The sequence below is a fragment of the Zingiber officinale genome, chromosome 6A (genome assembly GCF_018446385.1).
Source record: "Zingiber officinale cultivar Zhangliang chromosome 6A, Zo_v1.1, whole genome shotgun sequence".
Taxonomy (NCBI): Eukaryota; Viridiplantae; Streptophyta; class Magnoliopsida; order Zingiberales; family Zingiberaceae; genus Zingiber; species Zingiber officinale.
In genome coordinates this window covers 150,301,911-150,317,642 of record NC_055997.1, presented here as the reverse complement: position 1 = coordinate 150,317,642, position 15,732 = coordinate 150,301,911, and the positions used below count along the sequence as shown (strand labels likewise).

Sequence of the window (15,732 nt, the reverse complement as noted above, 5' to 3'; positions counted from 1 at the left end):
TGCACCAACAATCTCTCCCTTTTTGATGTTTGACAATCTATTTAAGTTTAGGCTAATTTCCAACATACCATAATAATACAATGATAAATAATGATTGTAACTACGCTGAAAATCATCTGAATTAAGCATAAGCAGTAAGCAAGTAAACTTGAATTTCAATTTAAATTTGATTAAGCATGAACTTCAACATATATCTCCCCCTTTGTCAAATATAAAAAAAAACAAACTCCCCCTCAAAATATGCACTAAACAAAACACAATCAGCCCAAGGGGTACTCCCCCTAAACACACAGATATCAACATAATAGAACAACGGTGATCGTAGAAACAAAATAAAAGGTAGAACAAGTAGCATAGCATATATCTAAAATAAAATAGAGTTAACAGAGAGACTCCATAACAACGGACAATAACACGTCAGAGAGGGACATAAAACTCAATAAGATCATCGCCCGAAGGAGGGGGATCAATAGCAGTAGAAGGAGCAGACGTAGTAGCTGGAGCAGGAACCGCCGCAGAGTCAACACCAGCAGCATCCTCAGTATGGGGAACGGGAGCTGTGGATGGAACAGACTGAGACGGATGACCCGTCACCCAGGAGCTCACTAAATCCACTAATGTATCCAGAGTCGCCTGCATCGAAGTCTGTTGATGGACAATGGTATCCATCGTGGAACGCATGTCGGCTACCTCCATGGTCAGCTCCTCCAGGCGAGTGTCGACAGTCTCCTCAAATGTCAGAGAAGCTGGCTCGGGGATATCCTCTTCAGCATCATCCGCCGCAGGAACCAATGTCTGTGCATCCCCCCTGCGGCGAGCCCTGGGTCCCTCACCAAAAGCACATTCATCGCGCCATCGAACTCCCGCTGGACTACCAACTAAGCCCGTCTTCGTGAAGGAGCAGGAAGAAATCCGAGAATAAGCAACAGTCATGTGCTCCAGCCGTCCCCGGGAGACATCTACCTTCATGGACGCCAGCCAGTCTGTGATAAGATGCCCGAAAGACATGTGAACCGTCTGCTGTACTGGCTGGGTAAAATGAATGATGTAGTGAAAAATGTTCAGAGCGATGTTGATGTCAAGGGAATGACAAATGACATATAGGACAAACATGTGAGGAGGTCGCAGAGCGACTAAGGCACGAGAAACAATGGGGAAAAGACAGTTAATGATCACTTTAAACAAGACAGCGTTCTCAGCCGATAACTCAAGTGAAGAAAACTTAGTGATTTGAGCATTTGGCCCATCCAGACGAGGACGACCAAAAAGGAACTGATGCATGGATGCAATGCTGAGATGCTCAAAAGGTGGAGGCAACTCATCAGGTAGAGTGGGATAAAAAACAAAGTCATTGTTGGATGGTAGACAGCCTAGAAAAGATTGAAGGATCTCATAGGAAAAGTCCAAGCTCCGTTTCGCAACGCGAGTGCGATAATTTACACCATCAGAATTGTGCAAATTGTTATAGAATTCGGAAACAAGACTTACATTAATATCCCTCTCACAAGATAACAATGAGTCAAGTTTATATTGCTTGAACCGGTTATAGGTATCAAAACAAGACGTCCTATAGTATTGAAAATCAACAGACCTAGGGGTTATGAGTTTGAAAGTGTATTTGCTAAAGGCTTGCTGCATAGCAGCATTAGGGAATCTCGGATCAGTAGGAGGTTGAGGACGTGATGGAGGTACAGACGATCCTTCGCCCGATTCATGAACTTTTTGTTTCTTTCTGTGGGATAGGAAATGAAAAAGAACAAGAGGTGACACACGATTTTGCAGTGCAACAGAAAAATGCAAGGAAAGAGATGCAAAAATGCAAGAACAGTGCAGGCAATGCAATGCATGAGGGGTAATGTAAAACAATACACAAAATTAAAGCACACAAGACATAAGTGGATTAGTTCAAGTATAGGAGCAAGAACCAAAGAAAAATGAGAAAGAAGTAAAGACAGTACTTAGGGTTTTGAGTTCGCATTGTGTGCGAGCGACGCGGAGAAGAAGAAAAGGGGGTTGCCTTGGTCGTCGAGAGAGGAAAAAGGAAGCGGGAGGAAGGTTGAAGAGCGCCCTTCGCGGGAGAAAACCGCCGGGGAGAACGGTCAACGCAGGCGGGAGAATCGCCAGGACAGCCACCTAAACGCTAGGGCACGGAAAGAGTCGGGAGAGACAAGAGATGGAGTGAGAGAAAAACTAGGTGAATCGGGATTTAATATGGGTTTTAAATCCCCAATCGATCGAACGATCGATTGAGAGCAGGTGAATTGATCGGTCGATCGATTCATGAAGCTTCTGTGAAAATTGGGATATGCGTCTCAATCGATCCAACGATCGATTCAAACGGGTGATCGATTAAAATGCCTTCTGTGAAAATTGAAAGAACGTCCCAATCGATCCATTGATCGATTGACTCTCTCTGAATCGATCCAGTGATCGATTCACCTTCTCTGAATCGATCCATTGATTGATTCAGATGCTTTCTGAAGTGAAATGCGAGCCTCCCAATCGATCTACCGATCGATTGGGAAGTCTGATATTACTGCACTTTTGAAAAGCTTTTCAGATCCAAGTTTTGGAAATGCACAAATAATTGTACACCCATCTAAAAATTACGAAACTTTGTGTAGACACTATATATGTCTCATATTATCAACGAAAAATAAAGTTTAACAAAAATTAACTCATCTTAGTGAAGACTTACACAAAATCGAAGGTTGTGGAAATCTTCAATAAATTGAGTAAGTCCTTATCTAATTGTTCAATGATATCTCGCATCCAATCACACATGTCAACCAGGATTTTAAAAACGAGTTTTATCCATATTGTAATTTTTAAATTTTCAATCATAATCGTAGGGCAAAGTGCACATGATTTGTACACTTGCTTTCCCTATGATTGGACAAATGAATATTTCATATGAAAATCATTTTTCTTGACTAAAATAATGCATCATAACAAGCATTATGACCAAGATAAATGTCCCTAACCTCTCACCTCCATCTAAATCACATTAAGAGGATAATCCTATGTTTTTGTGAGAGGCAAAACTTAAGGTGAAGAAAAGCCTAAAGTGCTTTACTTGCAAAGTGATCATGGAAGATGTGATTTAATCAATACAACACATTCTCAATTCCCTTCTAAGAAAGTTAAATTCAACTTCGGAAAGATGTTTAGTAAAGATATCGGCTAAGTTTGACTTTGACTCAACATAATTTAAAATGATGTCACCTCGAGTTACATGATCACGAATAAAATGATGTTTAACCTCTATGTGTTTCGTTCTTGAATGGTGGACGAGATTTTTGGTCAAGTTGATTGTACTCACATTATCACAAAGAATTTGAACATTGTTATAGGTAAGTTTATAGTCCTCTAGAGTATGAGTCATCCACAATAATTGTGATATACAATCTCCCATGGCAATATATTCCGCTTCGGTTGTGGAGAGAGCTACACAATATTGTTTTTTACTTGACCAACTTACCAAGGAGGATCCTAGAAATTGACAACTACCACTAGTACTTTTGTGATCAAATTTGCATCCGGCATAATCGGAATCGGTATAACCCACTAGGTCAAAAGTTTCGGTTCTAGGATACCAAAGACCAACATTTTGAGTTCCCTTAAGATATCGGAGAATTCGCTTAACGGCACTCAAATGTGACTCTTTGGCACAAGATTGATACCTTGCACATATGCCTACGGTAAAAAGTATATCGGGTCTACTAGCCGTGAGATAGAGAAGATTTCCTATAGCACTCCGATACACCTTGGAGTCAACTTCTTTTCCCTCAATGTCTTTATCCAATTTAGTACTAGTGGCCATGGGAGTAGATATTTCCTTTGCATTTTCCATTCCAAATTTCTTAAATAGCTCTTTAACATATTTTGATTGATGAATGTAAATGCCTTCTTTTGTTTGCTTAATTTGTAACCCTAGGAAAAATATCAACTCGCCAACCAAACTCATTTCAAATTCACTCTCCATGTGATTAATGAATTCATTTAAAAAATCTTTATTTGTGGAACCACAAATAATGTCATCTACATATACTTGGGCCACAAACATATCATTACCACTATTTTTCAAGAATAAGGTGGGATCAATTTTTCCTCTATGAAACCCCTTTGATACTAGAAATGTTGACAATCGTTCATACCAAGCTCAGGGAGTTTGTTTTAGCCCATATAAAGCCTTTTTAAGTTTATATACATGATTTGGACACTCCAAATTCTCAAATCCGGGTGGTTGCTCAACATATACCTCTTCTTTTATAACACAATTCAAAAATATTGATTTTACATCCATTTGGTACAATTTGAACCCCTTGTGGGCGGCAAATGCCAACATTATCCTAATTGATTCCAATCTTGCTACGGGTGCATAAGTTTCATCATAGTCTAACCCTTCTACTTGATTGAAACCCTTAGCAACTAATCTAGCTTTGTTTCTCACAACTATCCCCTTATCATCAAGTTTGTTTCTAAAAACCCATTTTATATCAATAATCGATTTGTTTGTAGGCCTAGGAACTAAATCCCAAACTTGACTTCTCTCAAATTGAGATAGTTCATCTTGCATTGCTAAAATCCAATCGAGATCAAACAAGGCATCATCAATGATTTTTGGTTCTATTTGAGATATCAAGGTGACTTGACTTCCTTCATTTCTAAAGTAAGATCGAGTTCTCACTCCTTGAGTGATGTCTCCTACTACTTGATCTAAGGGATGATTTACATGAATCCTAGTAGGTCTTGATTCTTGATTTATTATAATTTCAGGTTCAAGTGGCAAAGATTCATTTTTCTCACCATCACTTTCTTGATTTTCTTCTCCTTGATGATCTACTCCATCCAGTGTTAATTTCTCTAACTCAAAACGTATTTCTTCATCGTTTGTTCTTATAGAGTTCAAAGAAGAATTTTCTTCAATGACAACATTTAGTGATTCTTCAACTAATTTTGATCTTTTGTTGTAAATTCGATATACCTTGCTATGACTTGAGTAACGTAGAAGGATCCCCTCATCCGCCTTAGCGGAAAACTTTCCCAAGTGATCTTTGGTGTTTAGAATATAAACCTTACACCCAAACACTCTAAAATGCTTAATTGTAGGTGGTTTACCTAACCACAACTCATGAGGTGTTTTTCCTAGAAATCTATGTATTAAAGTTCGATTTTGAACATATCAAGTCGTATTAATTGCTTCGGTCCATAGAAAACTATGAAGTGAATATTCATTTAACATGCTCCTAGCAGCCTCTTGTAGAACCCTATTTTTCCTCTCAACAACTCCATTTTGTTGAGGAGTCCTAGGGGTGGAAAATTCATGTTTATAACCTTTTTCTATACAAAATCTTGTGAATCTATCATTTTCAAATTCTCCTCCATGATCACTTCTTATTTTGTTTATCTTATGATTCTTTTCATTTTCTACTCTATTACAAAAAGCAATCAAGGTATCTAGAGTTTGATCCTTATGTTTCAAGAAGAACACTCATGTATATCTAGTGTAATCATCCACAATCACAAATCAATATCTACTACCATTCAAGGAAGTATACCTACTATTATCAAACAAATTCATGTGAATAAGCTTCAAAGCATTTGAGGTACTTATAACGTTTTTACCTTTATGAGTAGCTTTGGTTTGCTTACCCATTTGACATGCATCGCATATTTTGTCTTTTTGAAATTTCAACTTTGGCAATCCTTGCACCAACTCCTTCTTTGAAAGTTTTTTGATATTCCTCATGTTGGTGTGAGCAAGTCTCCACTGCCAAAGCCACGTCTCCTCTTCTTTAGATATGAGACACTTAGCAAACACATTAGTAGCACCAAATAGTTCAACTTGATAAATATTTTCTCTTCTATGGCCTATGAGAATATTGGTGTTTAGTTCACTATGCTTGATTAGACATTGAGATGAGTTGAACTCAACTCCATAACCCGAATCACATAGTTGACTAACACTTAAAAGATTAAAGACCATGCCTTTCACTAATAACACATTTTTATTACAAATTTTTCCGAAATTCTAATATCTCCTATTCCTATAACTTTTAATTCACCACTATTACCAAAAGAAACGGTACATTTACTTTTGTGTCTAAATGATGAGAATTTTGAAGGATCCCCCGTCATATGCTTAGAACATCCACTATCTACGAACCATGTTGTTGGATGCTCTCCCTTGGCGCATGCCTGTTTAAACACGATAAACCAAATGTTTTGGTACCCAAACCTTGGGTCCGGTAGCATCAATAACAAATTACTTGGGTACCCAAGCTTGAACAAACTTAACCCTTGAAGCAAGATTTCTACTAATTAGAGACATGAATTTAATTTCCTTATCTTGTGATTTAAAACCTAGTCCCGCTTTGTTGTACACACCTCTTTGAGTGCCTAAAATCATTTTTAAGTATTTTGAGCTTGAAGTAAATTTTTCTAGAGCACTTCTAAGATCATCAACTTGTGATTTCAACGATACATTTTCCTTTTTAAGATCATCAAAATCATCTTTGTCATTTTCATGAAGCATGCAAATTTCACATGGTACAATTTCATTTTTAAGTGATTACATTCATTGTGTAATTTTTTAACCTTCCCTTTTGATTTAGCTAGTGCATTGGTTAAACATGCAATGGTGGCATACATCTTATCAAGCTTGGGAGAAATTACCTCATCATCACTAGATGATGACTCACTTGAAGACTCCACATCTTCTCCGTGACTATCTTCATCTTCACTATCTTCAACATGGCTTAAGGCCATGAGAGCCATGTGTTTTGAGCTCTTTCTTTCATCTTCTTCCGATAAGCTTGATGATGAGTCGTCCCAAGTGGCTTTCAAAGCCTTCTTCTTTTTCTTGATCTTTTCCTCTTGCTTCTTCAACTTTGGACACTCTGTTTTGTAGTGCCCCTTTTTCTTGCATTCATAGCAAATTACATCAATCTTAGTCTTAGAATCCACAAGAGATTTACTTTTTTTCTTTTCATTATTGAAAATCTTCTTAACATCCTTTTTGTCAAACTTCCTTGAATGTCTCATCATTCTTCGAACAAAGTTCACCATTTCACTAGAAGATAGCTCTTCATCACTGTCACTATCACTATCTTACTCAGATTCTGAAGATGACTCCTTCTTCTCCTTTTTCTTTTCCTTGTGCTTCTTTTTGCTCTTTTCACCTGCAACCAAGACTATACCTTTCTCTTTGTGGCTTGTGTTAGCTTGCTCATGCAATTCAAGTTCACAAAATAATTCATCCAACTTTACTATTGATAAATCCCTTGATACCTTATAGGCATCCACCATGGATGACCATAATGAGTTTCTTGGGAAAGATTTCAGGGCATACCTTATGAGATCTCGGTTCTCTACACTCTCTCCAACTGAATGAAGACCGTTTAAGAGTTCCTTGAACCTCCCATGTAGTGAACTTACCGTTTCTCCATCCTTCATTGTGAAATTTTGAAGTTGATTTATCAAGAGATCTCTCTTTGCAATTCTTGAATCCTTGGTGCCTTCATTTAGCTCAATGAGCTTGTCCCAAAAATCCTTGACACTCTTGAAAGGTCCAACCTTTTTGAGTTGTTCCGAGCTTAATCCACATTGAAGAGTCACAATCGTCTTTGCATTTGCTTGAGCCTTCAATTTTTGTTCAACAGTCCACCTTGATGATTCAAGCATTCTTCCATTTTCAGCTGGCGCCGTGAATCCCTCCGTGATTGAGAACTACATGTCAATTTCGGTCATGAGATAGTGTTTCATGCGGCTTTTCCAATAAGCGAAATTACTGCATTCATAAAATGGTGGTCGTGAAGTATTATGTCCCTCCTTCAATGACATCTTGTAGCTCTTTAACTTGTGCTTTCTTGGCGATGAATCCTCAAAAGCAAACCAATACTTTGATACCACTTGTTAGGATCGGTTGAGCTAGAGGGGGGGGGGGGGGGGGGGAATGGCTCACTTCGTTTTCTTGATCAATTTACTCTTTCGCAGCGGACACTTGAAGGCAATGCTAACTCTTGTATTTACTTGATATCCACCTCTTCAAGGAGGTGACTAGTCCAAGGATCCACACCACTCACCACTCTTCCACTATCAAAACCCTCCTTCTCGGAATCACACCGAAGGTGGAGAAACCTTACAAGATTACAACTCTCCCTCTCCAAAGTAAAGATCACAAACACTACAATGAAGAAGAGAAGAAGGATCACAAACTTTAACCGGCTTCTTCTTTGCAAGTGAGACTTCAGAAAGTGGCGGAGAGGAGAGCTTGAACACTTTTCAAATCTTGATCACTTGAAGGATTTCTAAAAACCTTTGAGAGTAGTGGAACAGTATTTTCTTTTGGATAATCTGTTTTCTTTTTCTTCCACGCTTTTAAACGTCGAGAAAACTAGTCGTTTCTCACGTAGTCGTCGCCAAGAATTGATTGGGCTTGTATTCCAATCGATTCAAAGGTATCCATTGAGTGTTGTCACGTTAAGATCAACGGCGTAGATCATCTGATTTGAGCCTTAATCGATTGGGATTTTGCCTTGATCGATTCAGACGTACAGTGCATCATCGCAGAATCGCAGAGCCTCTTTGAATCGATCGGCCGATCGATTCAATACCTTGAATCAATCAGCTGATCGATTCAGGAGGAATCTGTGCTTCGCACAGATCGTTCACCGATCGATCGACCGATCGATTCAATACCTTGAATCGATCAGCCGATCGATTCAGGAGGAATCTGTGCTTCGCACAGATCGTTCACCGATCGATCGGCCGATCGATTCAATACCTTGAATCGATCGGCTGATCGATTCAGGAGGATTCTGTGCTTCGCACAAAACCTTACTGATCGATCGGCCGATCGATTGACTTCCCTTCAATCGATCGGCTGATCGATTTAGAGGCATTCTGCCTCACAGTTATGTCTGAATCGATTTACAAATCAATTTCTGACAGTGAGCTTAACACACATCCAATCTTCTTACTTGCAGGAGTTTCTCTTGCCAAGAATCCGGTCACCGACCTTCTTGGACTTCTCTTGCCTTGCATCTGGTCTTCTGACCCGCAAGAACTTCCTTTTGCCAAGAATCCAGTCCTCGACCTTCTTGGACTTCTCTTGCATCTGGTCTTCTGACCTGCAAGAAACTCCTCCTGCAAACTCACAATGCATGTTAAATCCAACGTATTAACCTAAACTTAAATAATTGTCAATACATTGAAACTTCCAGGGCATGATTGCACCAACATTTTATGCAGACATCCGCTCCAAGTAATGCTTAAACTTTTTTTCTTCAATTACCTTACACATCAAGGAGAAGGGTAGTCTTGACGTAACAATAAAATTACTATCATATAAAACAATAGATCTTTCCTCAAGACCACGCATTAAGGGGAGTTTTGTATACCATACTGTCTTTTATTTTACCTTACACACAAGGGAGATGGAATTATTAAATTTGACTTAAAACTCTAACCCCATTCCTTTGATAGGTTTTTGTAGCTCCTACAAGTTAAACGGTAGCAAATCCAAAAGACATGAGTTATGGAAAAATCTAAAATGATTTTATATTGTTAGGGATCAAAATCAATCATCTTAGTTAGTTTTATTCCAATATATACCATTGCAAGACTATGCGCAATGTTAATTGTAGCATGATTTTTTTTCCTACTATTACGATGAATATAGTGGGCCGCCCAAGCCGAGTCAAAGTCAAGAAAGTCGGTTGATGTGAAGCAAGAAGAAGTCAATAGGCAAGTCTGGTCATCATCATTAGATTTTTTTTCTTTTTATTTAGGAAAAGACAAAAATAATATTAGTTTAGGCATAATCAAATAAGGTTACATTAGCAATAAAGAGATCAGAAAGACTACATTAGCCACAAACACATCTTTATTATGTATGTTTGAGCGATTGCTCATAAAATGACGCTATACTTTAATGAAAATAATAATAAAATCATTACTAATAGTTAAATCATATCTTCTCGTATATTAAAAAACCACGCAACAGAATTTCTACCATGGTCATCATGTAGAACAAAAAGCAGAGCTTTATAGCCGACAATAGCTTAATTATAATCCAACAAAATAGTAATTCATACTCATTTAAACCAAAATGCTACCACTTATAGAACCAAACTAGATATATGAGAATTTGATAGAATCCTCAACTTGTAAATGTTGTTGTCTGTATCGACCTACAGATAACTAAGTTGATAAATCATCACCAGTTGATAAATAGTAACTTTTATTTTAAATAATAATGGTTGTTGAATGATCTATCTCATAATGGTTACGAAAATTGCTATTCCTCAAAGAGAAAAGAAAGATCAATCATGAAAAATATGATGTTTACATTTTCAATGCTCACAAGATATTACGTTTGCCGAAAATAGAAAAGGTAAGAATTTCAGTTATCAACCAATAAAGCAGGTTTAGTTTGGCTAGATTCATAATCTTCAATGAGTTCCTTCTCACGTAGTTGAGTTAAGGCCTCGAAGTATAAATTTTGGAAGAGGCCATTTGCTGTAGAAATGAATCTTAAAGAGATTATCCATGCTTTTAGCCCATTGTTTTGTCATCATAGTAGCACAAAATGAACTGTTAATGTAAGGAAGAGCCCATTTCTCTCTGCTCAGGTACAAATCCTTCAACCATACACTACTTCCAAGACCATGTTTAGAAATCAAGTTGTCCCATAGCTAACAAAAACTTCTGTAGAGCTACCTCCAACTTTGCAATCTTCAAAATCATTGTGAAAGTTGAGTTCATGATTAAACACAGAATGATTTTTTGGAACAATTTTTAATATATGCCATAAACAAAACCGATGGGATGCATGAGGGACAGAGATAGTAACCCTTGGGACAATTCAGCACATCAATATGCGAAAATTAACAATTTCTTATAATGATTCACACCAACAAATGTTGCAAAAGGTACGTTCATAGATGCTCGTCCGATAGGTTGTCAAAGAAGACTGCGTCCCCAAAGTAGGCAAAATCATTTTTAGACCGTTCATCTACCAGAAGAATTTGGTCAAGCGTTCCTTTTCATCAATTTGTACTGCATAGAAAAATGATGGATCATCAGACTGTTTATTTTTCAGAAAATATAGAAGGAACTGTGCATTTCCTTTCTCAAGATCCCTAAGCCTTGTAGTGGTCAAAGATGACTGATTCTTCATATATAATTCATTATATTCTGTGCCATGTAACTCCTTTGAATGATTATCATGCATTTGAGATGGTTTAAACCCATAGTATTAATCTGCTTCAGTAAAATCTGTCCGTTCAACAAGTAATTTCTTTCTATGAGAACGCAACATGTGTATCTTATTTGAGTTTGAAAGTGGATGATTATACTCTTCAACAAACTTATTTATTGAGTCAAACATTTTGTTCTCTCTAATGGCCAAGGTTTCTTAGTTATCTCTTCTTCGAGAAAGACGCCCCTTGTCTACATTAAAATCTTTGCTTTTAGCATATGAATTATAGAAATTAAATGCTTCATCTTCGGTGTGAAAAACTATACCTACCTTTTGTTCCAGATGTATATTATCAGTTGTCTCAGATATCTTTTTCACTAGTGGATCCACCACTTCTAGTCTGTTTTACACATCCATCGACACCAATTGTACTTCTTGTCATATCTTTGTAAACTACATATGTTTGGAGCCAACTAAGGCATTGGCTATTTCCTCTGCTCCATCGAAGCAAATTTCATTTTCTAAAAAAGCACTAATTCTTTTTGTTAATCTGTTTATTCAATTTGTACCTTTTCCTGATATCAGAAGCCACACTTCCTTCTAATGACCTATCCATGGTCTTTGTGCTTCCCACCGAACTGTCCATCAGTGAATATTCATTCAAACATATCTGGAAGAAAACCAAAAAAAAAAGTAAAATTATCGATCAGCTTGAACATTTGACAGCTAGTAAGCACATCAGTACATGACTGCAAACTCCAACTTAACACTTGCAGCAACATTTGTTAGCTAATGAAAGCCAACACAACCTCATCAATAGTCAAAAACCATCGTACAAAAACTTTGACAAGGAAAACGTGAAAAAAAGGGGATAATCTGCAACTATGTTGCAAAAGGCGGGTCCCGCCGCCCAGCGGCCCCCTCACCCCTGCCCCACGAGTATGAGAGGGAGTAAATCACGGTGAATACGGGCCCGGCGATGACATGGCGGTCGAAGGTGTTTAGCACGGACAGATATTGATGTTATCGCAATTGCTGCCGCAGACCTTCGACCTCTCGACCCATGTTGCAAGAATACCATGTCATAACCGGTTGATCCCGCCCGTGGGGGCGGGATAATCTGCAACTATGATAATCTTAAAGGTGGAGAAATACTATTAAACTGCAACTGTGATGGTACATGAAGGTGGATAATCTTACGGCACATTCGCAATAGTCAGTCACAGATTTTGGGAAAATCAAAAGCACTTCTTCTAATACCAACGATTATATATCAAACTGTTGACTATGCCGCCGCCGGCGTTAGGAGCGGCGGCGGCGGCGGTGGTGGCGGCGGCGGCGGCGGTGGCGAGAGGGGCGGAGGCGGCTGGAGCAATGGTGGCAGCAGAGGCAGCCACGCGTGCTGCAACAGACATCAGGTCTGCATATGAACCGCCTCCGGCGACAGGAGCAGCGGCGCCGGCGGCGTTAGCAGCAGCAGCGGCGGCAGCATTGGCGGCCGCAGCGGCACGGACAGAGAAAGCTTGGATGCCAGGGTCTTCAGAGACGACAGCGACAGCGACGGAGCCGGTTGCGGCAGCTGCAGCGGCGGCGGCATTGGCGGCCGCAGCGGCACGGGCAGAGAAAGCTTGGATGCCAGGGTCTTCAGAGACGACAGCGACAGCGACGGAGCCGGTTGCGGCAGCTGCAGCGGCGGCGAGTTGGACGGCGGCGGCAGGAGCAACTTTGACGGCCTCGGCGGCTAAGTGGGCTGCAGCACACACTAAGGAGATGTATAAATCCATCTCTCTCCTTCTTAGTAGCTACAGTTCGCCCTAAACCTTATTTATAAACAATCTCCAAACTCCAGCGGAAAAGAGAGATCTCTCTGCAGGCCGGCGATTCTCTGGCTGCGACAGAGAGAGCGCCTTTCCACCCTACTGCGCAGCGATTTTCTGTCGCCTGCTTGGCGATTTTCTGTCGGCTGCGACAGGCGGCTACATTAGAATCTCTCTCCAGGCGATTCTCTGCAGGCAATACTTTCCGATTCGTGGGCGGACAGCGGAAGGGCAATCGATGGCGGCGACAGAGGCCGAGAAGGCTACTTCGGACATGGAAGAAGTCCTCAAGCCCTTCTTCCAAAGGGCTTCTCAAGCTGAGGCTACCTCGATTTTTTGAGCGACACTAATTATTGTTTTTTTTTTTTTGGAAAACATGATTCCGATTCTTGTTTTCTACCCCACGACATGACCAGTCTGAGTCATATTTAGTATGCTTCTTGTTGATAGAATTGTTTGACATCTTTTACTTTTCTCAGTTCACTTGTGTCTCCATTTTTCATGCTGTTTGATGGTTAGCGATATGCTTCTGTGCTATCAGGAGTTTATTGAAGTAATTGATTGTAGTTTCCTTTTGCAATTTCTATGCACCATCTGCTCCTCATGTTTGGTGGCACCTTTTATATCAACAAAGTTACACTTTCAACTATTAACATGTTACAGAAGTGAAAAAAAGTTATAGTGCTAATGAAAGTAGTACCAGGAGTATTGTAAGTGATTCCTTAATATCTAAGGTCATTAACTGCTAGGAGGACTGTTAATTGGCATAGAACTTATTGGAATATCACAGACTAATTAATTCCTCTGCTAACTTTAGTTTTGTACATGTAGAATAATCGTATAGACAAATTTTTCACCTTTTTTCTTTAACTACTATTTTTAGGCTATTTAAGCACTGTTTTAGCCTTCAAACTGTATATATCCTAATTACCTATTGGTTCTCAAATAGATATGCTTAATAGAATTTCACAGTATCATTAGTGTAAATCATCATCATCTTCCTTGAATCATGTTGTTATACCTCAATACAACCAACTATATAAGAATAGTTCCCTACCCTTTTTTTCAACAAAATACATCACATAGAAATAATATTTTTAAAACATCCAAAAGTAGTTGCATCAAAATAGCACAATGGAAATTATCTATTTAACTTGAAACTGTTCTAGTTTCCAGTATTTCCTTCACCTAATGCTTTCTATATACTTTCAGATGCTTCAGCAAGGTTCATCTAATGATTACATTCTTCTACCCTTTTTTTCATCTCTTTTTGATAAACTCTACAGAATAATTTTCTTGTACTTCATGGTATTGTTTGTTATGTGGTAATTAAGAGACACTTGAGCATCATCTGTACTTGGGACATGATTTGCTCTAACCAAGGGTGCAACTGGTTGTCATGGATCCTGCCTTTACTAGAAAATAATTACTCAAGACAGCACTAATTTTCATCTATGTTATCGCTGTAATACATTTTTCTCATAGTCTGCCGAATCATAGATAGACATCTTTGCGGTAGGATTCTTACTCCTTCAGTTGACAGAACTATCCTATTCTCACTTCTCGGGCGGCCAATTTGTCTATTTTCTTCCCCTGAGTTTATCTCATTTTCTTTATTTTTTTTTCCCACTGTACCAGTTTATATCTCCTTGAATGATACATTGGTAAAGAACTTGGAATGCATGTCCTTAGCCACCACTTTTTTTTACAGGATGGATTAGCAAAGTTGGAGGCCTTGCTGGCCAAGAAAGGTATGGTTAAATTATCTCGGGAACTAGGTTCAAATTGTATTCATGTGAAACTACGAATTATGTTAGGCGAGGCAGATGGTCGATGCGCAAACACGGAAATATCATCCATCATCATTAATGATTTCCAGTCGAAGCTAGAAGCTGCACAGGCTGAATTAGCAAGTGAAAGAGACAAGGTTGTTGTATTACTCAAATTGCTTCTTAACCATGATGCTATATTTCGATTACAAGCTTAATCATCGACTCAGGCCGCGAAGGAAATACAAAAACTTACAGCAGAAAACCGGAAACTTCAATATCGGATCACTCATCTAATTAGTGCAGTGAAGGATGCTGATGCCAAATTGACAACTTAAGTGGTGGTTTGCAACATAATCTCTTACCTTTTCTCTATAGATTATAGATTGATTTTCTTGTTATGAGTTACAATTTATGTACCTTTTAAGCTTGTGTTACAGAATATCCATTTGATTTTTGGTTTGTGATAACTTTTATTTTGACTTAGGAAACATTTTTCTCTTCTTTTGACAAAATAAAAAAAAAATCTTCATTTAATTGCAGTATATTTATTATGGTGTCTCGAGCATTTGAGATTGAACATTTGAATTATATATATTTTTTCCATTAAGTTTTTTTAGAAAGATTATATTATATCAATGTCACACAATGCTTGAGAGAATGGCTGTTTGAGAAATTGGATTAGCATTTGTAAATATAATAAAATAGTAACTTTTGTGAATTAATTATTTCTGATTTTTTAAAAATTATTTTATATAACATATATTTAGTTTTACATGAATTAGTACATGTTAAAATTTGTGAAAATATTTTACAAATTATAATTAATTTTGTATGAAATAATATAATTTTTCAGATAGATTTAAATGTAAGATAAAATGGAAAAGGTCACCTTAGAAATTTAAAATGATTTAATGATAACTATTTTTTTAATGGTGCC

At 38.3% G+C, this 15,732-nt stretch overlaps 2 protein-coding genes across 2 annotated transcripts; one reads left to right on the top strand and one right to left on the bottom strand.

Moving 5' to 3' along the window:
* Positions 1 to 417: 417 nt before the first annotated feature.
* LOC121995507 lies at positions 418 to 12,990 on the bottom strand. The gene is made up of 4 exons (XM_042549233.1): positions 12,493 to 12,990; positions 11,776 to 11,876; positions 11,537 to 11,606; positions 418 to 1,029 (listed from the first exon to the last, which is right to left on the bottom strand). Exons 1-4 carry the CDS (start codon positions 12,988 to 12,990, stop codon positions 418 to 420), a joined length of 1,281 nt encoding a protein of 426 aa, XP_042405167.1.
* Positions 12,991 to 14,137: 1,147 nt separating this feature from the next.
* Positions 14,138 to 15,172, top strand: LOC121998763. The gene is made up of 3 exons (XM_042553802.1): positions 14,138 to 14,774; positions 14,841 to 14,950; positions 15,023 to 15,172. The coding sequence occupies exons 1-3, from the start codon at positions 14,702 to 14,704 to the stop codon at positions 15,128 to 15,130; spliced, it is 291 nt and encodes a 96-aa protein (XP_042409736.1). The 5' UTR covers positions 14,138 to 14,701; the 3' UTR covers positions 15,131 to 15,172.
* Positions 15,173 to 15,732: the final 560 nt, after the last annotated feature.